Source organism: Pundamilia nyererei, unplaced genomic scaffold, assembly GCF_000239375.1.
Source record: "Pundamilia nyererei isolate P.nyererei 1_Seehausen unplaced genomic scaffold, PunNye1.0 scaffold00270, whole genome shotgun sequence".
NCBI lineage: Eukaryota > Metazoa > Chordata > Actinopteri > Cichliformes > Cichlidae > Pundamilia > Pundamilia nyererei.
The window spans coordinates 182,529-208,328 of NW_005187671.1; the positions used below are offsets into that span (position 1 = coordinate 182,529).

General features: G+C 39.7%; 1 protein-coding gene across 4 annotated transcripts in view; it reads left to right on the plus strand.

Moving 5' to 3' along the window:
• The window catches only part of myo18ab (myosin XVIIIA b), a 124,089-nt gene that overhangs the window by 44,003 nt on the left and 54,286 nt on the right, over window positions 1-25,800 (plus strand). For all 4 annotated transcript variants that reach the window (XM_005750349.1, XM_005750350.1, XM_005750352.1 and 1 more), the window contains 18 exons: window positions 697-803; window positions 2,614-2,790; window positions 3,024-3,234; window positions 3,886-4,028; window positions 4,106-4,206; window positions 5,831-5,894; window positions 6,008-6,152; window positions 10,834-10,845; window positions 12,737-12,907; window positions 13,087-13,177; window positions 13,448-13,640; window positions 14,346-14,432; window positions 17,713-17,854; window positions 17,966-18,125; window positions 18,997-19,183; window positions 19,857-20,061; window positions 20,331-20,440; window positions 24,043-24,108. In XM_005750349.1, the coding sequence (XP_005750406.1) occupies window positions 697-803; window positions 2,614-2,790; window positions 3,024-3,234; window positions 3,886-4,028; window positions 4,106-4,206; window positions 5,831-5,894; window positions 6,008-6,152; window positions 10,834-10,845; window positions 12,737-12,907; window positions 13,087-13,177; window positions 13,448-13,640; window positions 14,346-14,432; window positions 17,713-17,854; window positions 17,966-18,125; window positions 18,997-19,183; window positions 19,857-20,061; window positions 20,331-20,440; window positions 24,043-24,108 (2,372 nt within the window). The remainder of the gene's footprint in view (window positions 1-696; window positions 804-2,613; window positions 2,791-3,023; window positions 3,235-3,885; window positions 4,029-4,105; window positions 4,207-5,830; window positions 5,895-6,007; window positions 6,153-10,833; window positions 10,846-12,736; window positions 12,908-13,086; window positions 13,178-13,447; window positions 13,641-14,345; window positions 14,433-17,712; window positions 17,855-17,965; window positions 18,126-18,996; window positions 19,184-19,856; window positions 20,062-20,330; window positions 20,441-24,042; window positions 24,109-25,800) is intronic.

Genomic DNA, 25,800 nt, shown 5'->3' on the forward strand with positions numbered 1-25,800 from the left:
CAGCTTCTTGTTTAAGTGAAAATAAATGGAAGGTTGTCTTTTTGCGCTAGTAATGTTGTGGAGTTGTATTTTGTCTCGCATCAATTATATCGTCGGTTATATCGTTATCGCAAATTTTCAAATATATATCGTGATAAATATTTTTGGCCATATCGCCCTGCTCTACTCCACGATGTAAAATGAGTTCGACACCCCTGCTGTAGATGTTTTGGGGCTGTCAGCCTGCTTTTGCAACATTATGTTGAAGTCATAGAAAGTGCCTGTGGAGTAGTTGTGATGATGTGGTTTTGTTGGCTTCACTGAGCAATGATTTTCAGTTTGCACTGAGAAAAGTGTGTTGTTCTTATCCCCATCTGTTTGCAGCAGCTCAGCATATGCATTCTACAGCTTAACACTTAACACTGCACATATTTGCATATTTGAAATTAAATTTTTAGAACCTCCTAGCTGTGAAGTGTTTTTCATTGGGATTAAATGTGTTAATTAGCTATAAAAAATAATTTTATTGGATGATAAAGTCTTTAAAATGGAAATAAAGAAATCCACACTGCTGCTCTTTAGAGTTTTAGATGGCAAAGTCATGCATTTTTCCTTTTGTTATTCTCTTTAATTATCCACTTAAGCTATAGAGATCAGTAGAGTTGAGCACTTCAGTCAGGCAAAAACTAAAGTGTTTACTGTCTTATCTCTGGCCAGCCACCGTGATAAAGACAGAAACTGGCTCTCTGCCAGAGGGCAAGGTAAGAATCAAAATGGAGCATGACGGGACTGTACTGGATGTGGATGAAGACGACATTGAAAAGGTGAGTAGGTGACTTCCGACCCTGTTCATCTAAATTCAATTCAATTCAATTTAATTCAATCCAGCTTTATTTATATAGTGCCAAATCACAACATTTGCCTCAAGGTGCTTTATATGTTAAGGTAAAGACGCTACAATAATACAGAGAAAACCCCAACAATCAGATGAGCCTCTATGATCAAGCGCTTTTGCAACAGTGGGAAGGAAAAACTCCCTTTTATAGGGTGGAACCAGGCTCAGGGAGGGGCGACCATCTCCTGGTTGGGGTGAGGGGAGGACGATGAACTAGGTTTTCAGTATCTCTCTGAGACAGGTTGTTTCTAATTTTAGAGATATTGTACAAATGGAAGAAATCAGTCCTCCATGTTTTGTTCTGTTTTCATGTGCATTGAAGGACACATCCTGGTCAAAAATGCCTACCCCAGGGAGGCAAGTATAATGTAAAGAGAAATGGTCGTAGCACAGAATTCTGTGGAACTTCATAATTAACCTTAATGTATGAAGAGGACTGATGTTCTAGCTTTATAGAGGGCTTTTTTCTTTCAAAAAGAACAACAAACTATGTTTTTTAAATTAGTAGGACACCTTTTCCTTTTAGACTTTTACCAGGGAGTCAATTACTTCTGATTTGAGGCTTTCTTTGTCAGAGGAGCTACAATCTCAAGAATCGTACGCAGTGAAGATGTAAAACTATTAGGAAGATAATTGACCTCTGTGGGAGTAGAGTTCAGGGGGCTACTTTGCCTTGGCTTATGGCACTAAAGAAGATAACAGTGCAGGATTTGTATTGTAGTTAAACTTAATTATAGCACTTTCAGATATACATTTACTGCAATGCATATAAAGGTCTAAGTTTGTCACTTGTAGATTATTAGATTAGATTGTTATGATCGCATTGAAGGATCCACAGTACAAAACTTTCATATCGAATCACACTGTATCACAGAACAACAATGTGCATATTAATTATGTAAGCCTGTGGTCAACTGATGGCTAAAACATTTTTTTTGTTGCTGACACATTAAATTCGGACATTCAAGCACGTTTGTTGTTGTGACTTAGCGCTGTATAAATGAAATTGAACTGAATTTAATAAACGATTCATATTCCAAGTAAAACATTGTTATATAAATTATTATTTATATAGCATAAAGTTTTTTTTAAGTCCAATAAAGCAAAAAAGCTAGCTTGAAGCTAGCTATCATTAGCAGCCCATGCACATGATGAAGGAGGTCCACTCAGTGTGTACGAGAGACTCAGAGGCAGAGAATCAGTTTGTCACAGACGGCCACAGAGGATACTACCAGCTCACGGGAATGCTGGAATAGGTGTAGGTAAGGTCAGATAGGACTGTTGGGAAGTTTGGCAGACGCACACTACTGGCTGTTTAAAGTTACTTTCTTGCTCACAGCACTTATAGTACTTCTAAAATCTATACAAATAATTTCAGTGGAGCACAGTAGCTTTGTTATTACCGTAATTCTGAGAGCAAGGATCTAAACATCAGTGCCCTGAAGAAAAAAAGACAGTTATTTATTTATTTCTGCATTATTTTTATAAGTATACTTTGAGAAAGGAAGGAAATCGAACATCTGCCAGTTCATACTGATTATTTAGACATTTCATGAGCAACTTACGGCAGGTGCTTGAGACCAGATGTAACTGACTAAATAGTTTATTAGAATACGAAACTATCACATTTGGTAAATTTGATTTTAAAATGACTGTGTAATAAAATAGGATGGGAAGTGATTAATCAATGAATGAGTACAGCTCTTCTGTCATTTTATGATTGCTCTCTCTATGTGTAGGCCAACCCTCCATCATACGACAGATCAGAAGACCTAGCTTCACTACTCTATTTGAATGAATCCAGTGTAATGCACTGCCTGAGGCAACGCTATGGAGGGAACCTCATCCATACCTATGCTGGACCCAACATGGTGGTCATCAACCCTCTCAGCATGCCCTCCATGTACTCGGAGAAGGTAAGCTCAAGACTAATGAGCAAGGCCAGCCAAATTAATGGATTGCATTTATATATAGTGCATTAATGCCGGTTGTTTGTGAAAGAAAGTGTAGCTGTTTAGTTTAGTGTAGCAGTGTAATGATCACTTCGAGGGTTTGGAGATGCTTTATGCTACAGCTAACTCTTCATTAGTCTCTCTTTATTTTTGTGCTTGTACATGTTTTAAGCTCATGTTCTGTTCCTGCTCATAAGGTGATGAACATGTTTAAAGGCTGCCGGCGTGAGGATTCAGCTCCTCACATTTACTCTGTGGCCCAGTCGGCCTACCGCAACCTGCTCACCACCCGACAGGATCAGTCCATTGTGCTGCTGGGCAGGTCTGGTAGCGGCAAAACCACCAACTGTCAGCATCTTGTCCAGTACCTGGTCTGCATTGCTGGCAGCACAGGAAAAATCTTCTCTGGTGAGTTTGTCCACAAAAGACAGGGGTAGGTGGACTACAAACCTCAAATATCTTATATTGGAATTTTACATGGTTTCTCAGGATTCTCAACCTAGTTAGAAAGAATTAAATAATAATTCATAATAATTAATAAACAAAATCATCATCTGATAAGTTCTCTTTTTTCAGTTAAACTTAAAAAAGAGAACTTATCACATGATGATTTTGTTTTTTAAGAATAAATGCTCAGGTTTGAATTTGAGCACAGGATAGCTTACACTGTCCAAGCTGGAACATCACAGCTGTACTGGTTTCAGTCTTTTGTTTTGCATAATCCTTATTCTCTGCAACTTTTGAAATGAAGTATTACAGATGATAAAATCAGATAATTTTTAAGTGCTTTTTCTTCAATTACTAAATAGAAATAATTAACTAAACACAAGTAGGCTCAAATCCTGTTACTGACAGTGTGAGCCAGAGGTTTTTACACCAACAAGGATATGTAAGACAGACAGGCTGCGGTTTGAGTCAGGGCCTGGTTTGAGGACATATATAACACGTATAACAGTTATACACTGAAATGTCAGAATTATGGGTTCTTTGTGAAACATTGATTGCTAGTTTGCAATGAATCATCAAATGATGGGACATCTTATCGTTTTGGTGACACAGCTGAGAAGTGGCAGGCAGTCTACACCATACTGGAGGCCTTTGGGAACAGCTCTACCACCATAAACACAAATGCCAGCCACTTCTCTCATGTTGTTTCCTTGGACTTCGACCAAGCTGGGCAGGTGGCCTCTGCCTCCATCCAGGTAACAAACACAAGTGCGCGCACACAGCTGATTAGCTTGTACTGTACCCTTTTTACAAAACTCTCTTTACTTCTTAGACAATGTTGTTGGAGAAACTGAGGGTGAGCAGACGACCTGAGGGGGACTCCACCTTCAACGTTTTTTACTACATGATGGCTGGAGCCGACAGCAGTCTCAGGTGACTCGTTGAGCCCTTTTTTGTACTGTTTAGTAACGTAGAGATTTTCTTTTGTTTTTTAAAAATAAAAAAATGATTTGATTTGGAAGAATTGTAGCGTTACAATAGGTTTTTCACAGTCTTTGTCAAATCAAATCAAATCAAATCACTTTTATTGTCACATCACATGTGCAGGCACACTGGCACAGCACATGCGAGTGAAATTCTTGTGTGCGAGCCCCACAGCAACAGAGATGTGCAAACACAACAACACAAACGAGCAAAATACAAGAATGGCCAACCTGAAACTAATAAATATATGTACAATATATAATAGTGTATGCATTTCTGGATGTGTATACTAAATATTTTCCTGTGTGTGTGTGTGTGTGTGTGTGTGTGTGTCTGTGTGTGTGTATACACATTTTTACAAATTAAATAGTAAAAAAAATAAAAATAAATAAATAAATAAATAAAAATAAAAATTTGTCATATTATTTCTTGATGTTTGTTTTCTTGTCAAGTTTTCGTCACCTATTCTCTGTTTGCTATGGATAGGCATGTCTGGAAATTTCTGGACAGTGGCATAATATTCACTGTTTCACTGCTGTATGGCAGCGCAGTTGCATTGAAATGAAATTGTCAACAATCAGTATCACTGATTTTTTCAGTCATTGTATCATGGGAGCATATGTTACTTTAAAACCTGTATATACCTTACAGCATGAATGTACAGGCTCTTAATTCTATAGGCCACCCATTCCCAAAGTCAACAATCCTGTGGCCCACTTAAAACCCAGAAAATCCCTTGTGGTCCACCCACAATAACCAAAATACAAGAGGATGTGATGTATTTCCTTGAAATTTTTAGTCAAAACACAAACAATGCATGCTGTTGATTAAACTTTCTAATGCTTTGCAGCGTGTTAGGGCCTCCCACTGGGACCAAAACCTAGATACAGTGTCTGAAGAAACAAAACATATTAGCAATTTAACATTTTATGGTAATCAGGTGCCAATCAGGCAGCAGCATTGGTAGAGAAGATTTGGCAGGTTTTTCATGGGGGTAACCCATATACTCGATGCACAAATGCATTTTTCTTACAAATGTGGCAATGCTTAAGGGGAAATAAACAGACTTTCCAGTGGTGTAATATTTATAGCTTTTTTTCTTTGTTACAACAAAGAAAAGAATCGACCAAACGCTGATTTCGTTACTTTTTTAGGTAGCAAGTGGACATTCTGTGCTCGAAGTCTAAAAATGGGCAAGCTTAAGGATTTGAGTAAATTGTTGTCACTAGACGACTGCAGTTCTTGTGAGGTGTTCCTGGTTGACAGTCGTCAGTATCTATCAAATGTAGTACTTGGAAGGAACTGTAGTGAACATTGATCCTGTGATTTGCGTCATTGCGTTCTGTTTTTAATTACATTTAACAAATCTTCTCAACTTTTTTAGAATTGGGGTTTTACACTAAATATCTTTGCAAAGTCAGCAATTAAATTAGAAAGCTGTCTTAAAAGAAAATCATTGTCACATAATATGGATATTCTTCTGATATAACAAAAATACAACTACTCACATCAAGCTTACACATTTGTCTGGCACTGAGGAGCTTATGTTTCTAGTGTCTTTCCTCTCCTCCAGGACGGAGCTGCACTTTAACCACCTGGCTGAGAACAGTGCTTTTGGGATCCTGCCACAGACTAAGGTAATCGCAGTAGATGGTAGATGTTAATAAAATGTGTGGATGAAAGCAACTGTTTATTGCAAAATTCCAGACTCCCTGCAGAGTTCAGTAAAGTTTGATTTGATCTGCTTCAGCCTGAAGACAAGCAGCGATCCTTGCAGCAGTTCACCAAGCTGCAGGCAGCCATGAAGGTGCTGGGCATCTCCAGTGAAGAGCAGAAAGCCCTCTGGCTTATCCTCGGTGCCATTTACCACTTGGGGGCAGCGGGCGCGACTAAAGGTAGGAACGCCCTTCCTCGTTGATTTTAAGTACATCAGATCTTGACTAGGGAGATGGTGTGATTATAGGGGAATAGGAGAAGATGTAATAAAAGGATAGCGTACAAATAGAAATCTACAGTGTATCACCAACTGCCACACCCGTCAGAAAAACAACCATACAGCAACTAGAACCCAAAAAATAAAAAAATGCACAGATATATTCTTCTTGTAGGGGTTGTGCAGTGTGTGAGTGTGAGAGAGAGTGTCTTTGTCACAAAATGAACTTGAAAATGAGGGTAGGGGAAAATGGGCTCCAGGTGCCCAAGAACTGGCCGGCAGAGACCCCCCCAACACGGAAGACGTGTAAGCCATCCCAGACCACCAAGGGAGTGGGTCAACAACCATGTCAGAACAGCGAACCACACGCCCTGGAACCAACAAGTATGCCCAGGGAGGGGCAGCAGCATCCAGCAAGGAGCACTAGGGAGGGTGAACCTCTTTCCTCCAAGACCATATCTCAAAGGGGCCAAGCCCCAGCAAGCCCCAGACCCAGCCATGCACACACACACACAAACACATGGACCAGATTGTCATGGTCAAAGATCTGACCACCCTCATAACGTCTGGGTACTGACCAGTAAAATAAGGTTGTGAATACAAGCAGCTAAAAGGAATTTCCTCTGTAGGGAGGCTCGTCTGTATCTTAGACTTAAAGTTAGGAGCTCAGACATCTGGAGAAAGATTGTAGTAGAGCCACTGGCAGTGTTGGGGAGTAATGGAATACATGTACCGCCGTTACGTATTTAAAATACAAAATATGAGTAACTGTATTCTGTTACAATTACCGTTTAAAAAGGTGGTATTCAGAATACAGTTACTTTGTTGAAGTAAAGGGATTACTCGGCGGTCTTTCCTGTTCCATATGTTAGGCTGTCCCCTCTCTATTTTTGGTAATTCCACGCTGGTGGAAACCCAAACAAAACACGCATTAAGAGGCTCAAATGCCTGGGTCTCAAGCCCATGTCACCTCTAATTGCGTCCCGCAAAATGACGTGACGAAATATTTAAATAAATTATTGTTCAAAAAATTATTTAATATGAAGGCAATACAGGCATAGCCCTAAAGAATGTAGCCTCATGGGCAGTGTAGCCCAGCTGTAAGTACACTGTGTTCATGTTTTCCTCTGAAACAATAAGCTCCGTTGGAGCAGCCTTTCAACGCCGCTCTCTGTCTCTCGCTAGCAAAGTTGACCCAGGCAACAAAGTAAAGCTATTTTTCAGCTATGAGCCCGACACGAACCCGACGTATCAGCCAGAGGTCGCTTTACTACGGTTCGGAGCCGTGGACCTGCTTTATATATGCGCGGAATAGTTTTCTATACGAGATCACTGCAAAAAGTGCAGCCTTACCTAATGTCCACCTACTGTTACTCATTTATATTAAGATTTAAAAATGTAGCTGGTATTGGTATGATGAGTAACCTTCAGTAATAGTAATAAATCACACAGCTATAGTACATTCATGTAGCTGTAAAAAGGATGATAATATATTAAATAATCCAAAGTATTCAGAATACGTTACTCTCATTGAGTAATGTAACGGAATACGTTACAAAATACGTTTTGGGGCATGTAATCTGTCATCTGTAGTGGAATACACTTTAAAAGTAACCTTCCCAACACTGGCTATGTCCATGGTGCTGATGTAAGCTATAGGTGACGGTTTCTCTTTGTGTATATATATGATAACCATGTTCAGTGGAATCATAACAAAACACCCACATTTCTGTTTTGTAACGCAAAACAATTATAAATCTGAACAGAGACGGCGTCTGAGGTTGTGTTGATGCCCGAATTCTTTCATATTTATTCCTGTAAAGTAAGACAACTGTAGCCCTGTATGAGATTTATTTAATTAAACCCTTTATTAATGTTCTGGCTTGTGCGGCTCCCGTTACAAGCATGAAAGACACGTGCATATGAGAGGTGTCATCATCTCCTGTGAGACAAATTTAACAAAGATCTGTGACAAAACTCAGCGAGAAAACAATAAACTGGAAGTGTAAAAACACCTTTTTACTGTTCTTTGAGGTAAATCCCAACATTTATGATTGTCCTGGTAGCTGCCATTCATAAGGATTATTTCTGCAGAAAAAGAATGACATGATGCATTCTTTCATGTGAGCAGAAGCAGATGCAGAAGAAGTTAACCACCGATGTGATAGCCATCTCTGTCATGGCCAGCTCTGACTGAGGTTTTAGGTTTTGTCGAAACCCTTAATGAAAACAAAAGCCAGTCTGTGCTGATCTTCCTATATACGCAAAAACGTTATTCTCAGTCAGAATAAAGAATAAAATTTACAGTAAGAGTAAACAGTCGACTTTTCAAAAGAAGTTAATGGTCTGTAGAAACGTCTGTGTTTGTTTGTGTGTCAATAAAAAAAGTGTGTAAATACATAAAGTGTTAAATACCGTTTTCACTGCTCCATTTTCACGGGAGAGAGTTCGGTAAGGGGATCCCACACTAAATCAGCAGTGAAAGTGTGAAAGTGTGCATGTTCCACAAGCAGCTTGAGCTTTGTTCTGTCTTAGATAATCCACAAAGAATTTCATTCTATTTCACATTTTAGTCTGGATTATTAAAATGCAGTGTTTAATCATTTTCAAAAGAAACTGATATGCGCAAAATCCATCGTTTTACGCGCGACTCCTTACATCGCCATGATTAGTTACATGGTCACAACAAAATTACGGCCTGTTTTGCACAACAAACAAACAAACAACAACAAAAAACTGAAGTGTCATCGTGTCCGTACTGCTGAATAAAATGCATATTTTCCTTTACATTTGTTTTACTTCTCATAGTTGGGTTTCATTTGGAATTTCCTTTGGAACTCCAAGCGCTTTAGAAAGACTGGAAAGTGGGAAGTTTGCATGGATCACATCATGGTCTTCCTCGCCTCTCAGTCAAAGGTCCTGATGAACTCTAGCTATGCCCACTGGTCTGTGCCGAAAGTCACTAGTTGAGGCAGTTTGGGCATCTTCTTAGTAAGCCTATTGGCCACCAACCTTTGAAGGTTTGTTGGGCACACCGAACTGGTAGGAGACAGCAGGGTAGACCCAGAACTTGTGTAAAGTGAACTGGAAAGTTTTGCTTGGGAGAAATTTGGTTGAAATATCCCGCTTACCCTGCTGCCACTAGAGTGAGCACTGATCCACTCCAAATAAAGTAAGACCTGAAACTTGCAATGTCATCCTGCTTAATAGGGAAAAGGTATATGGAAGAAAGAAGCCATGGATGACAATATGTTAACAACAAACTGGCAAAAAGTCTAAAATGAATTTGTACCAAATGGGCAGTCTAAAACCAATATGCCATATTTGACTTGTCCCTTTAACATGATCCTCCTACGTATGTAATTGTAGTTGTTTTAGATTGTAAGGACGACTTGAAATAAAGATGTGCATATCCTGCATTTGGTTTTATAATTATATGCAAGTTTCCCAACAACTGATTTATTGATTTTCCCAGCTTCTCTGCACTGCACTGACCTGATTACTTAATGTCAGCATGTCTCTGTTCAAATTACAATCAACTGTAAGGCATCAAATGTGAATTCTTCTGGCAGAAGTGGGAGAAAAATTGTTTTTAAGTCAAATTTACTTTCTACCACCAGCCACTAGGTGTCATGTTTGACATATGAATGCACTGCTCTCAGTCAGAGGCACGCTGACTACAGAGGCAAAAGGGAATGCAGATTTTTTCCATTAGATGCTGTTTAATGTGGCTTTTCCCAGAATGTTTCAGCAGTCCACAGTTAATTCCCCTAGAACTTTTAGAAGTCCAGGTATGTTGATCAAATCCTACATTGTGTTCTGTTTTTATGTATGACATCCAAACAGTTTTTGAAGTTGAGTTTTAGTTTAATCACTAGTCATATATTTGAGGTTTTACTGTATATAAGTAGAAGGTCCCTTAACTTTAAAATTGTGCCGTCTGAAAAAGAAAGCATACCTGCACAGAAGATAAGATGGAGCGCAACAGAATACCTTTATTTTATATTTGGATGATACTACTTTACAATCACTACCAATTTAAGTGCCAACTTTAATTTATTTGCAAAATTGTGTCTCCATAACTGGAAGTGATTACACTTGCACGTATTTATTGATTTTTCTCCTCATTGCAGCAATCTCAATGTGGTGGCTGTGTGAAGGGTTTCCTTCTGTTTTTTGGGTCGTATGGGTTCAATGTCAGGTGGCGATGGATGCTCCAACATAAAACTGGGGACAGTAAAAGTCATCTTTTTACATGTTTTTGCTGAAATGCACACTTACTTCAAAGTGACATCAGTCATAGTATAGAAAGTCTTTTGTGACTTGAATAATTTTTAACGTCAATAGTCTGCACTGACAGTGACTTTACTTGAAGGACATTCTTTATGCTTGGACCGTTTTCTTTTAGTCCTGAGTATCATTTCCTCTCCACTGGTGTGAAACAGGGGTTTGGGGTGCTATCAGTCACATTTCTCAGCCAGCTGTTCCAAAGCATAATGATGTGTTGTCAGTGTTGTTGAATGCTAATGTTCATGTTTTCCTGTGTCTGTGATGATGTGATGAATCCTTAAACTATTATCTCTAACACCCCCCCCCCCCTCTTTTTACTTGCATGTTTGCATGCTGCGCCATATCAAACACAGATGGAGATGAAGGTAACGGAAAAAACAACACACAACTTGTTGACCCTTTTTTTGAACCTAAAAAACCTTATGTCAGAGCCTCTCCTGTTTGTTTTCTGTCTGTATGCCTTTATCATTCTCTTCAGCCATTAGCATTTTTATTGTTTCTGCTCCTCCTCTTTCTCTCTTGTGTTTTTTGTGTTTTCTTCATTACGGCTCTCCCATCTCCTTGCATCGCCTTTTCCTTTTCTCTAAGATGAAAATCAGAACTTCACTGTTTCTTTAAACCGCCCTCTCTGATACCTCCCCTGTCACCTCATTCGACTTCTGTCACACTACTACAATTCTGAAACAAACAAAGTAAAACTTGTACATTTTCAAATCTCTTGTTTGTGTTTTAGCTCTCTACCACAGACCTTGTATTTCCCAGATTAACCTGGACCCTGTTGGGTTCTCTGGTTCTGTGTCGCTTTGATTGGCTGTATGTTGCTGGTGTTGTCATGATTCTTTGGTTTATTCTAACACACTGGCTTTGATTGAGGTTCCGACCAAGTGGAGATGCTCTCCTCTTGCAGATAATTGTGCAAAAACAGATTGAGAGTTAGGATTAAACATGATTAGCTGTCATCTCCATCACATATCTAAGAACACACCAGCCTCACACAGCTTTTCAGTTCTCACAGTAGAGATTTCCATATGTATGTTTGGAGTCGTGGGGACAGAACACAAACATGATGTGCTAAAACCCACACAGCAGAGGACTCTTGGTGTTTAAGGTGGGATCATAACTGGATCCTACTTAAAGATTTTAAAGATTTTTAAAACATTGATTTCATTTATTGACATTAAAATATTTAAGTGTCTCTAATTTTTACTGTCAGTGTATGTGCTGCAAAGTGTCAACATGAAACTATTCTGTACTGACTTTAAGTATTTTAGTAAAAATCATTTACATTACGTCAACTGCAAGATATTCACCAGTTGACTTTTAGAGCCACCAGTGTTCAGCATTAATTCAGCATTACACATTGCACAAAGAAATGCTGCCTTTCTCTCTTTGTCTATGCCGTTGACAGCACATAATACAGTATAGTTGTGGTATTATAATAATACATTCTTCAGGAGTCTGCTGTCGTGTTTTGGATGGGGTAAAGTGATATTATATCAGTACTAGACTGTACTGTACACCTCATGACTTCTTTCATTAAGAGAATAGATACCTTTTAGTCCTTCTAGTGAGTCCATCACAAAAGTTGCCTTTGTTGATGGCAGTAGTTGGGGTCTGGAAAATTTCTCATTCACTCTGCCACTTTCAGGAGATGAATTATCATTATGCAGTTAAATCTTGATATAAGAGATATCCCACTCAAGTATAAGAATCAAGTCAACATTCATTTCCTTTTAGGGAACTCCTCTAAATCATAGATGCTGATATGACTGCGTTACTCTGTTAGAGAAGCGCTAAATGTTCCATTACTGCAGAATCTCAAGCTCAGTTGTCGTTTCATTTCAACTGACAGTTTTTGCACTTTTCAGCATTGTTTTTTCACATCTGGGACAACTCCTGTCAAAGGCAGAGAACATCTCTTTTGGTTAAATAGAGGTGCCAAGCGAAGTGTTTACCAGGTAGAAGGCCAGGACCATTGTTGAAATTGAATTTGTATTTTAACAGTTACAGTCTGAGGTCTTGTCAGCTGTACTGAACCTCAGCAGAGCTGATAGTTGTACTGGATTTGGATACTGGAGTGTCACAGAAATGAAATCTTGCCTAAATTTGCAACAGACGGTAGAAATAGTAGTTTTGATCTACAGTAATTGTATACTTACACTTGCTCTTCATTTTTACTGTACATGTTATCTTCGTTGCCTTTCTTCTTCTAGCTCTTTGTTTTAGAATTTGAACTCATTCATGCTTTACTTGTAGTGGGACGTCGGCAGTTTGCTCGTCATGAATGGGCTCAGAAAGCGGCCTACCTGTTGGGCTGCACCTTGGAGGAGCTATCTTCATCTATTTTTAAGCATCAGGCCAAAGGACTGCAGCATTCTACCTCATTCAGAGGACCACCAGATGAGGCTAGCCATGGTGATGGCTTAGGTAAAAATACTGCAAACGTTAGAATTTCCATTTATGTTCAATTATTGCTAAAAGGGTTCCCATTGTTGATATGATCATTTTTTCTTAGATGCAGACCACATTTTGCTTGTTTTCAGCTGCTGTTTAAAAACAGAGTCTCATGAAAAAAACATAAAACGTGCATCTCATCTGTCTCTCAGGCCCTAAAGTCACAGCTCTGGAGTGTTTGGAGGCCATGGCATCAGGACTTTACTCTGAGCTTTTCACACTTGTCATCTCCCTTATTAACAGGTTAGCTGTCAGCATTTACCTCAAATTCTAGTACTACAGTATTCATATTCAATTTGGACTTATATAAAATAGCTAGATCATTCATGAATTCATCTTGCCAGATAAGCGCTGCACTTTAGATTTTTTTTGTAAAATATTTAAAACATTTACATTCAAATATTGTAAGAATGACTTGGTATATAAATATAATTTTGACACTGGGAAGCTGCAGACTGCTTGATTAGTCAAAGCTTCTTCACTAAAGCCTGCTGATGTATCTGTGTCCCTCAGGGCCCTGAAGTCTAGTCAGCACTCTCTGTGTTCTCTGCTGATCGTTGACACTCCGGGTTTCCAGAACCCTCGGCTGGCTCATCAGCAGAGGGGAGCCACTTTTGAAGAGCTCTGTCACAACTACACCCAGGAGAGGCTACAGACTCTGTTTCATGAACGGACCTTTGTCAAGGAATTGGAGAGATACAAGGAGGTGCAGCTGGAACAACAGAGCTTAACACTTGGGAGGGACAGAACATATACATATTTCATGCACTGATTTTAAGGACGACTTAATAATAACATGTAGTCAAACACAGATGTCTATTTTTTCTGGCGTCTGCCTGTACCGATAATTCTCAACTAATTAACATTTTTAGGATTTTAGATGCACTGGAGATCAGTTCATTGGTGCTCCACAGCAGTAAAGAATTTGACCTCAGTACTCCAGATAATCCACAGGATACTCGGGGTTTAGAAAATTTCTACTTCTACTGTAGTTCCAATGCAAGTGGTTCACATCAAGATCTGTGGTTTCTACGAGTAATTGAGCTTCAAAACTTGAATAAATACACAAAAACTCAAATGTTGAGAAATTGGTGGTGTCAGTAAAAGCATTTCTATGTGTAGTTTACAGCCTCGCCCTGTGCTTGTGTGGGTTTCCTCCAGGTAAGCTTGCACAGACCAAAGACCCTACAATAATGCAGAGAAAACCCCCAACAATCAAATGTCCAGTTTAAGAAATTTCCAAAACTTTTTATGTACTCAACCCAATCTATAGCTTTAGTAACTGCTGATTTCAAGATTGAGATGAACAGCTGCACTTGATTTTCTGTTTTTTATTTTTTATGAGCTCATCTTCTGCTGGTACATGTCTTGTAGGTTACTAACCTGAGTTTCTGTCCCCTCCTGCATCTAGGAAAACATAGAACTTGCTTTAGATGACATAGAGTCCAACACCTCACTGTCTGTAGCAGTTATTGATCAAGCCTCAACCCAAGCTCTGGTAAGCAACCCTCACTACACTCTGCTTTGCTTTCACCTGGAATCAGTTGTGAGAAATATGCTGTGTTAACAGCACAGATTAAAGTTGTGTTTATGTTCAGTGGAGCATTGAGGTATTTAGGTCCAGATTCAAGGGCAGTTTATCTGGGCCTGAATTTCAGTCATTATTCAGGGAGACATTAATGCAAATGAAGCTGTAGCCAAATGAGCACCCCAGAGTACACTGAGCCAGCAAATAGCTCTTTTCATCACTGCTGGCACATGCAAATAGTTTTAGGTCCATGGCCAATCTAGCAAAGCAGGCATCAATATGTGCTGAAGCCAGAGGAAAACTCCCCCTACTCTTCTTGAGACTGAAATTAGATGTAACATAAAAGAGTTTTCAAAGCATGCTCAGCCTAAATGCTTGTCAACTTGTTGTGATGGTTGGTTCCATATTTTCTTGCTGTTTCTTTCATTTCCTTTAGGATTTTGTCTGAGATCAGCACTATTGATTAGAATCAAATTTGTGATGTGTTTTCTCTTTGAAGCTTGTAAGAGTCTCCTTTTCTCTGCACTCGTTGGTTCCCTTTTTACTAAAAGTCTGTGTTGTTAGCAGTACAAGTATTTGCAGCATTTGGTCTGTGTAGATGATCCTGCAGTCTTGATGGAGACAAGTACTAGATTCCAGCTTCCTTTTGTGTTGGACTGTGTTGAATGTATTAGATGATTTATATAATGGTGTGTATTTTTATTTGAAGTGAGAGTAGAACAACAAACCTGTAATTATGTAAGAGTAGCAAATGTCTGTTAACCATAATAACTGACATTTGATACCATCAGCAACGTTGTTTTTCATGCCAAACTGTTGATCGTTCTAGTTTTCAAGACACCTAGAGACAATCAAATCCCCCAAATATTAGCTGAAATGCTTTAAGCTGCATCCATATTGGAAGCAGTTCACAGCAACCAGAGGCCACACAACGTAAATGACATTCTGTGACTACAGGAAAAATAACAAAATAACCACTCGAGATACGTTTCTCCAGGCAAGTGGTTGACGCAGTTATCAGTGCGCGAGCAGGATCCTGTTGTTTGACATATGACTAGGTAGTAAATAAATTCGATGGTTACCCAGGCAACCCGTACCTGGAACATTGAGGAAACAGGTGTCAGCTTCAAAGCGAGTGTGGTGCTTTAGCAGCAAAGACTACAGAATGGATTCCTTTTTGCTGGCATGTGTGAATCTGAGGTCAGTTTCTAACGGTTCAACTGAATTCAAATGAACTCTTAGGACTAGATTGACAGTGAATGTTCTGACCTACAATCACTAAAGATTTTAGAAGTTTCTGCACTTGATCCTCTTTATGATGGACTTACACATTATGTACACACATCCTCAGATAATACAGTGCTCAACCACAAACAAAATCACTCTGTCAAGCTGCCCTGGTCTTTCAAGGCAAGGAATCTGTAGACTGAAGGTGTTAGCGTCACAAGGCCTCTGTAGATCAAACTTTTATCTTGTTTCCAATCCTGAACAATCAGGTGGTACAGATATTACACCAACATAAACACCAAGGTCCTCTGCCTCTGGTGCCTTTTTGGTTCCATCTTCCACTGCTCTGTGGCACATTTCAGGCTCCCACATGTCCATAGCAGGCGTTTTGGCAATGGTCATGGGTCTGCAAAGGCATTCTCACCACTGTGTGGCTAACAGCCCTCATATGCAGCGAGATGCATATGTGCATAATCTGGTACCTTTTTTCCTAATCATAACCAGCTTGAAGGATTTTAAGCAACTACAGAAGACTTTCGGTGAGCTTGAACCACACAGCTTGTGCTCCACCAGGCCATCAATGGAACTACACCACACTGCCACTGTCCTTTTGAGTGGAATCATAATAATTTTGTGTTTGTGTGTGATGTCAAGTAGTGACCAACAAATTATTTCAATTTATCTGAAGAGGAATTAAAATAATGTTGTTGATCTTTTTGAGGTAGCACCGCATCGTGTTACACAAATATGAGTCTGTCCAATACCTTTAGCTTTAGTTAATAGCTGCATTACTAATGACACCCAGAAGAACAGTAGACATGGAAACACACTGTGACTCAATTTTGATTAAACAATACAGGTGGTGCATTTGCATCTAGCTTGTGATCTCTGTTCTGTACAGCAAACTCTTTTTAATCTCTGTAAGTGATTCGAATGACACTTTAGCAGATAATGTGTTTTCAGCAGCACAATCCTAAGCCTCTTCTTTCATTTGGAAAGCCTTTAAGAGTCAGCTAACTTTGTATTTTCATTAAAAGCGGCCTGTCTGCACAGGTTTCATATTTTTATGTAGAAAGTCTCATCTCTGCTAAGTCCACAAATTCAACAATTTAACAAAACAGTGCAGGATTTAAACTTTGTACTGACAAGAGGAGTAGTTTTATAATCAGCTGTTAAGGTTATGAAAGCCTATATCCAAGTAATCACTCGAGCTTTTGTATATTGTTAGATTTTGGGTGCTAATTTACTAGCATTAATTGAACATTGATTTCTAAGTAGAATGACAGCATTCAGAAATGCTTGTGGAAGGCTTATTCTGCATTTGTACAGAATTCGTTTTATTTGCTTGCTTCTAACTTAAATATATGAGCTGTATGATTTTCAGTGCACAGTTGGAAAGCTCACTCAAGTCTGATTTGTGTGACTGACAATTTTTAAAAGATGGGAGGAAATCTTCTTAAAAGTAGAAAATTAAATGAAAGGGCCAATCCTTGCACTTTCGTTTAAATCAGTCAACAATGGTAAATAAATAATTGTTGCTGTAGTGTTCAGCTTTGAAGGTTTGGGAGGACATTAGAATGCCCTTGATTGAGTCTTTATGAAAAATGCTGAACAAACCTTAAGGACAAATTTGTCTAGAGCAACAGCAGCTTAATGTAGGTGGAGATTTGCCATGTGGAAATTCACTGTCTCTAAGGTTTGAAGGAGTAACAGAAATTGGTCCAATCCATGCTACCCAAGGCCTCCATGTTTATATAGTGACATCAGATGATGGTGCTGACAGTCAACTCCACAGCTCCAAGGCAACCTTTAATCTTGAGAGCAAAAATAAAAAATGTTTTTACTTTCTTTATTTTGTTTTTGAAAAAAGAAAGCAAAACACAAACATCTCTTGTCAGATATTTGGCTGCTTAGTACCCAGTCACTGTCCTCTGATGAAAGTGACAGATAACGATTTCTATATTGTCTTTCCTTGATCTGTCCAAATAAAAAAGACATTTTCGCCTGCCTTTGTTCATCACAGGTTCGTACTCTAGCCAGGACAGATGAAGCTCGAGGCCTTCTGTGGCTCATGGAGGAGGAAGCTGTTCAGCCAGGAGGTTCAGAGGAAACCATGCTGGAGAGACTCTTCAGCTACTATGGCTCTGCACAGGGAGAAAACAAAGGTGAACACTCAAACACGTAGCTTGTCCCTTAACGCAATCAGTCGAGGCTTTCTGAAGAAACAAATAAACAACACTGATACACCATGGCAGAATATTTCCATTCTGTTGCAGGAGCTAATCTACTTCTGCGAGGAGAGAAGCCCCACCTCTTCCTGCTGGGCCACAGCCATGGGACCAATTGGGTGGAGTATAACACCCAAGGCTGGTTGAACCATGCCAAGCACAACCCTGCTGCCCAGAATGCTGCAACCCTGCTGCAGGACTCCCAGAAGTATGATGCCTCTGTCTATACATGAACATCATCCAGTTTAATAGAACAATGTATGAAGTGATTGGTCATCACCGCTGTTGTTTTTTAAGCTGCACGTGCCCTGATGGAGTTGCTAGTAGTGGATTTGAATTAAAGAAAATAAAACTATGTCCTGTACTAATAGAATTACATTTGTCCGATATAGAGAACATATAAATGTACATTACAGTACACTGCATGTGAACTTGTGAAAGAAATGCCCAATTTATTCTTGCATTGCCTGGATTTATCTCAGTTTCTGTCATGTTAGGCCTGCCTTTCCACCTCTGGGGGCTCTGTGTTCTCTTGTCTTTAGTTCATATGCACTCATTTCAGTCTGTCTGTAAATTTTATGGTTTCAGTCACTCAAAAAAACACAATATGCTTGACAAGGGGAAGAATGTAGAGTTTAATCAAATGTTTCCAGTATGATCTTACTGCTACAATCCACAGTTCAACCATGAATGAAGTCAATATATTTTGTACTGTAGGTTATGAAATCAATGGCTCTTTGTCTATAAAGTCTTGGGAACATTTGCCTTACTGTCTTGCAAAAGGGAATACACACTCTACTTAAGTATAGTCTAGCTAAAGCAATTAATTTGCTCTAAAAAGACAAAAATTGCAGGGACAATATCTAGCTTAGCAGCTTTTCAAAATCTGTTTCAGACCTTTAGCAGTCATAAGGTGAGTGTTTGACACCATGAGGCAACAGAGTGAACCAAAGAGTGCAGCAAGGAGCCCATAATATGGCACTAATGCTATCAGATTGATTTCTTTACATTGTCTTGTGAATTCTTGGATGCTAGTGATGTGGATTTGTACAAACCCTATCATCTTTCTGCCACTGCAGGAAGAACATCAGCGCGCTGTTCATGGGCCGGGCCAGTGGAGCCACCGTGTTGTCGGGCTCCATCGCCGGTCTGGAGGGCAGCTCCCAGCTTGCCCTGCGGCGAGCCACTAGTATGAGGAAAACCTTCACTACAGGTGTGGCTGCTGTCAAGAAGAAGAGTCTGTGTATCCAAGTGAAACTCCAAGTGGTAAGTGGATGAGAGTGTGGTTAAAAGGTACGAAAACACAACAGGCACCAACCACCTTGTGGCTGCAGCTCAGTGCAGCGGCTTTGGCAATGGAGCTGCACACCTATGGCACCTCTGCCATAGGTGTGCATTGAAGATCTTGCGGACCGGGGCCTCTGCCAGGCGTTCCCAGTGCACCCTCACTATATATGCACATTAAGGTCATGCAGTTCCCACCACCTGACCCAACTCACCACCTGGTGATTAGTTGACAGCTCAGCCCCTCTTTTTAGCCAATTGTCCAAAACATGTGGCCGCATCTCTGGTGAAACAATTACTAAATCTATCCTCGACCTCCGGCCTAGGGTGTACTGATGCCAAGCGCACTTATGGACACTCTTATGTTTGAACATGGTGTTCATTATGGACAAACTGTGGTTTGCACAGAAGTCCAACAACAAAACACGGCTCTGGTTCAGATCCGGGAGGCCGTTCCTCACAATCATTCCCCTCTAGGTCTCGCTGTCTACATGAACATTGAAGTTCTCCCAGTAGGACAACAGTCCCCCCTTCTGTTGCTTTTGTAATACTTGTTAAGGCAGTGACGCTTAACTCTCTACTATTTTCATAGCTTGTTGTTGCATGAAGTCTTAGAACTGGAAACTGATATCTGATATAATCTCTTTATTTTTAGGATGCTCTGATTGACATGGTGCGGCGTTCTAAGGTTCACTTCGTCCATTGCCTACTGCCCAAAGTAGAGGCAGTAGGAGGAGGTGATTACCGTATGGCTCATGGAGAGAGCCCTGACTCGGGTCTTATGACTCTGGACGTGAGCCTCCTGAGAGCTCAGCTCCGAGGATCCAAGCTGCTAGATGCTCTGCGCATCCACAGGCAAGGTAACTACTTTGCAGTGTTATATGTATGTAATTTCAACACTCTTTCCAGTCACTGCTATGCTGATGACAGAACCACGTTTCAGTTTAATTTGATCTGGGGTTAGGGGTTAAAGTACCCCAATGTAAGACTGTCCCATAGACATTCATACTTTTGTCTGTCTGTTGGCTGTTGATAAACTGCTAGCCTTTCCACCAGCTGCAGATGCTACTTTAACTTTGGTGTTCTGAGTTTGTGTGCTCTCTTCTCTGTTCTGCCTCTCTGCCTCTAGGTTATCCTGACCACATGGTTTTCTCTGAGTTTCGAAGGCGCTTTGATGTTCTGGCACCTCATCTAACCAAGAAGTATGGCCGCCACTACATTGTCACAGATGAGAAGAGGGTGAGTGCAGAGTTAGCATGATACTTGCAGTTCTGCTGTGAGTAGTTGGACTGTGACTGCTGATATAACGAAAAGTGCTCTCTTGTCAACATCCTTAGCTGGTCGTATATTAAGACACAATGTAATCATTTGCCTTGGTTTAATCAGAACAAATCATTCACAAGGGGAAATTGTTTTGTAAAATTTGCTCAGGATTGTGGGAGATGTAAGGTTATTTAAAAGTACCTGAAATCCACTGTTAAAGTGATGTGGTGTAAATGTGGGACAAATAACAGGAAATGTTACTTTCAGATTGATCATTTATGTTCTTGTGAGTCTTTTGCCTGTAAGTGAAATACTTACTCATGAGGATATCTTTTGTCTTTTTTTCACACCACAAAATCACGTACAGTGTAGAAAGGATGAAGTCTGGACATGCGGTGTTTCCCTCTTTGCCCTCCACACTTGAGTCTGTGAACACAATCCATTTATTCTTCCTCTTCTCTTACCGCTGTCCTGGCTCTCCCGCTCTTGTGTGTAATTAATTATAATTGTGGGGGATGGCAGCATTCAGCCACTGTACTGAATAATTACTGATGGTGGGAACAGTTCTTTGTTTCCTCTTCTCTCTGTCTTCCCATCCATTCCCTTGTGTCTTTTTTGTCTCGTTATCTTTCAATTTCTTTTGTATAGGTGGCAGAACAGTTTAGGAACATCCCCGGGCATATGATTAATGTCTTCCCTACATTTATTTAGCGAGTATATAGCATTTTTGCACTAAGGTGTGATTAGTCTTACGACGATACTGTGAGAAAACACATCTACATTAAGATCCTCTGTACCTCATGTCTTGTCTCAAAAGGTGCAGAATCTGTTTTCTAAGAATCAACATTTTGTTTTGTTTTGTAAAAAGAAAAAAAAACTTAAACAAGGACAGATGTGTAAAATCTCGTGCTCCTTTACACTGCTCTATACTACACTGGCAGTGAGGAGGCTCAAAGTGTCTTGAAGATGAGCTTAGAGAGGATATCCCACTCAAAGAGTACTAATGCTACGCAGGTCTCTTTATTTGAAAAGGAAGATGGATGGAAGGTGTTGGTGTGAGATAGATTACTTTAGCCAGATTTAATTGGACGATAATAAAAAAAAATTTTTTCACAGAGCGAGAAAGCAAGAGAGAGAGGGTTTGGTTTGCTGAGTCTGTCGGGCGGTTTGTCTCTGCCAAACAAAAGCCCCCATTTTCTCCTGCTATAGCCCAGTACTGTCTGCTCCTCTTAAGACAGCATGATGTAGCCATGTTGTCAGTGTCCATATGGTACGCCTGCCAAGAGCTTTTCAGACCAAACAGGCAAACAGCAGGGGAGAAATTTAATGCATCATCCCTGAGAAGCTTAATTCTCTCTAAAGTTTGTTACTATTATTTTCCTCCTTTGAGAGGTTCCATGGTCTAGAATGCCTGGTATGAAACAGCTTTTACAATCAGATCCCAGTTTCATACCTGCCTGATAGATATATCTGTCTGTCAGCTTCTTGTGAAACACAAGAGGCAGCCAAAAAAAAAAAAAGGATGCTTCCAAAAAAGCTGAAAACTGAAGCTACAATATTAATAACAATATTGTTTTTAATGGCAGCTTAATTTTGTGGGTTGAAATTAAGTTTTCCTGCATTATAAAATGCAATGTGATTGTTCAAAGTCACGCTTACACACAGGATCTGAATAAACTAGGAATTTGCAAATTTTTGTACTTTTTTATACAACACTTCAAATCAAATTCAAGACTGTTGCAATAAAGGGACCGTATGCAATTGAAAAGCCTGCGTTTCCAAAAGACCACTGTGTCTAGTTCCACTTCACGTCAGGGAAAATGTTCTGAGACTAAATTTGAGCATTTTTGGTTTTTGAACAAATTTTAATTCATCAACTCCAAAACATAATCATGATGATCTGAGATCTGAAGTTTAAGTCTGATGAGTAAATTAACAACAGAATGGTTGAAAAGAAGAGTTACTGAGGTCTTCAGTGAAGAAATCGCAAAAATACCGAGGACCTTCTTTAAGAGGAACGCTCAAATTCTTCCTTAATTACTGCAAAAGTCCTGTAATTACATTAATCTTGTCTTGCAATTGTTCGGGAATTTCACAAAACAGATATGTGCATGAAATAAAGGTCGTTTTTCCAAGAGTTCTCAGAATAGATTCCCTCAAAGGCTCTTACAGTGGGGGAAACAGTTACTCGATGTTGAGCCCTTGCTGTTGCCTTACCAAAAAAACAGAGGAGAAAAACAAGAACAGTATCTAATTTTTATTGCAGTTTTATTTTAATGCAGCAATATAGAACTCCAACTATTTTATTTGTAAATGGAAGAAATCTAAAATGGACATCTTTCCAGATAGAGGACGGATGATTATCGTATCTCATGGGGTGGGGATGATCATGAGAAAGGTGGTAGATCAGTCCAAAGCTTGGAGCTTGTTAGTGATCTAAGGCAGCTGGGAACACAGTGACCAAGAACCTTGTTGGTAACACACCATGCTGTAATGGATTGAAATCTTGCAACGCCAGCAAGGTCCCCTGCTCAAGAAGGTACATATACAGTTTAACAGTGAACATCTAGATCAGGGGTGTCAAACTCAAATACACAGTGGGCCAAAATTCAAAACTGGAACAAAGTCGCGGGCTAACGTTAATATTTATTGAAATATATTTATTCCTCCAGATATAAGAATGAATCTCTTCTTATGGACTCAAACACGTTTTGCTGAAAAACTGAATATGGAACAAGCAAAGCTTAATACTAAACAATATACATATTAGCTGTATAATACCAGTAGGCCAGCTCTGATAGTAATTTGGTGTGGCTTCGCAGGCCAAATGTAATTAGGCTGCGGGCCAAATTTGGCCCGCGGGCCAGAGTTTGACACCTATGATCTAGATGATTCAGAGAACGCTTGTTAAAAAACGTGAAACCAAAATTGAACTCTATGGCATCAACTCAGCCGTTTTCTGACAGTGATCAAACACATACTGCAAAGACAATAAGAGAGTTGCCAAAGAAGCACATTGAGGTCATGCAGTGCCCTATTCAGTTTCCAGACCTCAGTTGTATAAAGAATCTGTGGATGGAGCTGAAGCAGGCTTTAAGTTGCTGAGTGGCAGCCAAGAAACCTAAACGATTTAGCGAGTTCATGTGAAGTGGAGTGGTGCAATCAGTTTGTAACTTAACTGTAATTCCTTTTGTCTGGATTTTAGGTTGCTGTTCTGTGTTTTTCCCCTAAAATAAAAACCACCATAAAAGTTAGAAACTGATCATTTCTTTATAAGCAAACTTTTCAATTCAGCAGGGGATCAAACAATTATTTCCCCCACTGTACATTTAATGACACGTTTACCAAATGTAGTGTGTAGCATCACTTTTCAAACCTTGTAGTCTGTTTCCTTTTAGGGACATCGAGGTATGTGTGTGCTTGTGTTAGCTGATTCCAGAGTGGATTGGTGTTTGTTGCTATGGCACGTAACTTGCATCATTTTTAGGAGCCAGGTCACATGACCAGACATAGGTAAGGCCCGGACACAGAGCGATTGGGTTGTTTATCTAATGAGTGTTCGTTCTGCTCGTCTCCAGGCAGTGGAGGAGTTACTGGAGTCTTTGGAGCTGGAGAAGAGTAACTACCACATGGGGCTAAGCAGGGTGAGTTTTCCCTAATGCATACACTTTTCATCTCAATGTACTTCTGCTTATGAGTTAATGCAGTTTTCCTGTTATTGCAAACTCAACATTTCCTTCACAGTACTAATTCTTTTTGTGGTGATCCTCAGACGCCCCTCTTTTTTATTGCAATCCTAAAACCCAGTTCTGTCTTCTTTGTTGTCTTTACATTTGTTGTTGAAAATGAGATTTTTGTGGGTTTTCATCATCACTTTCTACACTGATGTTGATCAGCTTGTCGTCTGGCTTTTGCTGCTTTGTGTTGCTGTGAAAGAGCAAGAAAAAGTATTCAAATTCAAAAACCTTTTTATGCTTTGGCCCTTGCAGTTAAACAGATAATTAGAACACATTTTCATTCTACTCACTAGCTTGTCGAGCAAAAGGGGCGACAGGCTCTCTGTTTCTTTTTTGCTCCTCTGCAGTGACAAAGTCTTCACACTTCCACATGTATCCTCACTAGTTCTAATTCTCTCTTTTTTTCTTTTTGGGGGCAAGAGGTGATATTTTCTGCACTGTCTGTATCTTGCCAAGCAGCAGTCAAACACTGCCAGACTGTTGAGGATAAAGTGCAGCTAATCACAAGGAAAAGGGCAGGCAGTTTTTGCTAATTAGATCTGTGAATGTCTGCGGAATAAAGAACAGTCTGGGCCTTGAGCTGTCAATTATTGAAGTTTCTTGGCAGATATTGCAGAATGTTTGACCTTGCTTCAGAGTTTGACCACTACATTCCCAAAGTTAACTTTTTAGTACCAAAGTTTTCTTTTAATCTGTGGTTTTCATATCAGTAACATTGGTAATGCCTCTTGTTTTGTAATGTTTTTACTGACAGTTGAAACACAAAGGTGTCCAACCAGCTCATGTGGGAAAGTAAAGCACCAGCTTCCCATTTAGAGAGTAAGTGGCCCAGTCTGTGGGCCACTTACTCTCCAACCACCAACCAGCCTACTCCTATAATACTTAACTAAACATCTGATAAATACTCTATATTACTCATCCATCGCTCCCCATATTTCTATATTAACAATTACACAGTATGTACAGTTAGATCCGAAGGTCAGTGAAGATAAGTAAATACATTTTCTAATTCCAGATGAAAGTATCAGTTCTGTTAAATTACTGCAACACTTGAGCTAGATGGACTTGATAAAGACATTAAACATGATAATCAGTTTCATCCCAGGGTGATGTGGCAATGTTACAAATACTTTTTTATACTGCTGAATAGGGATGGGTGTTGATAAGATTTTCACGATTCCGATTCCATTTTCGATTCTTTATCGATTCTTTTTTAAAAGGAGAACACTAAGGTCGATTAGCTTAGAACTTAGTTTTATATCTTCTCTTTGAACAAGATAGAAATTTAGGAGTAACATGACCTTACAAACCCAACAGTAAGATCTTAAGAGTTCCAGCCTACGGCTCTTCAATGGGGTGTCACAGGGTCCCCAGGAAAAAAAATTGTAAATGTAAAATAATAAAATAAATATTCTTCTGTAGCAATAACAAAGTATAACAAGTCTGCCAGAGATCAGTAATATCTTCCCCACTCGCTGTCTGAGGAGGGTGCACAGTATCCTGCGGGACCAACATCACCCTGCGCGCCACCTTTTCCATCTGCTGCCCTCAGGGAGAAGGTACAGGTCTATACAGGCCAGAACATCCAGACTGGCCAAC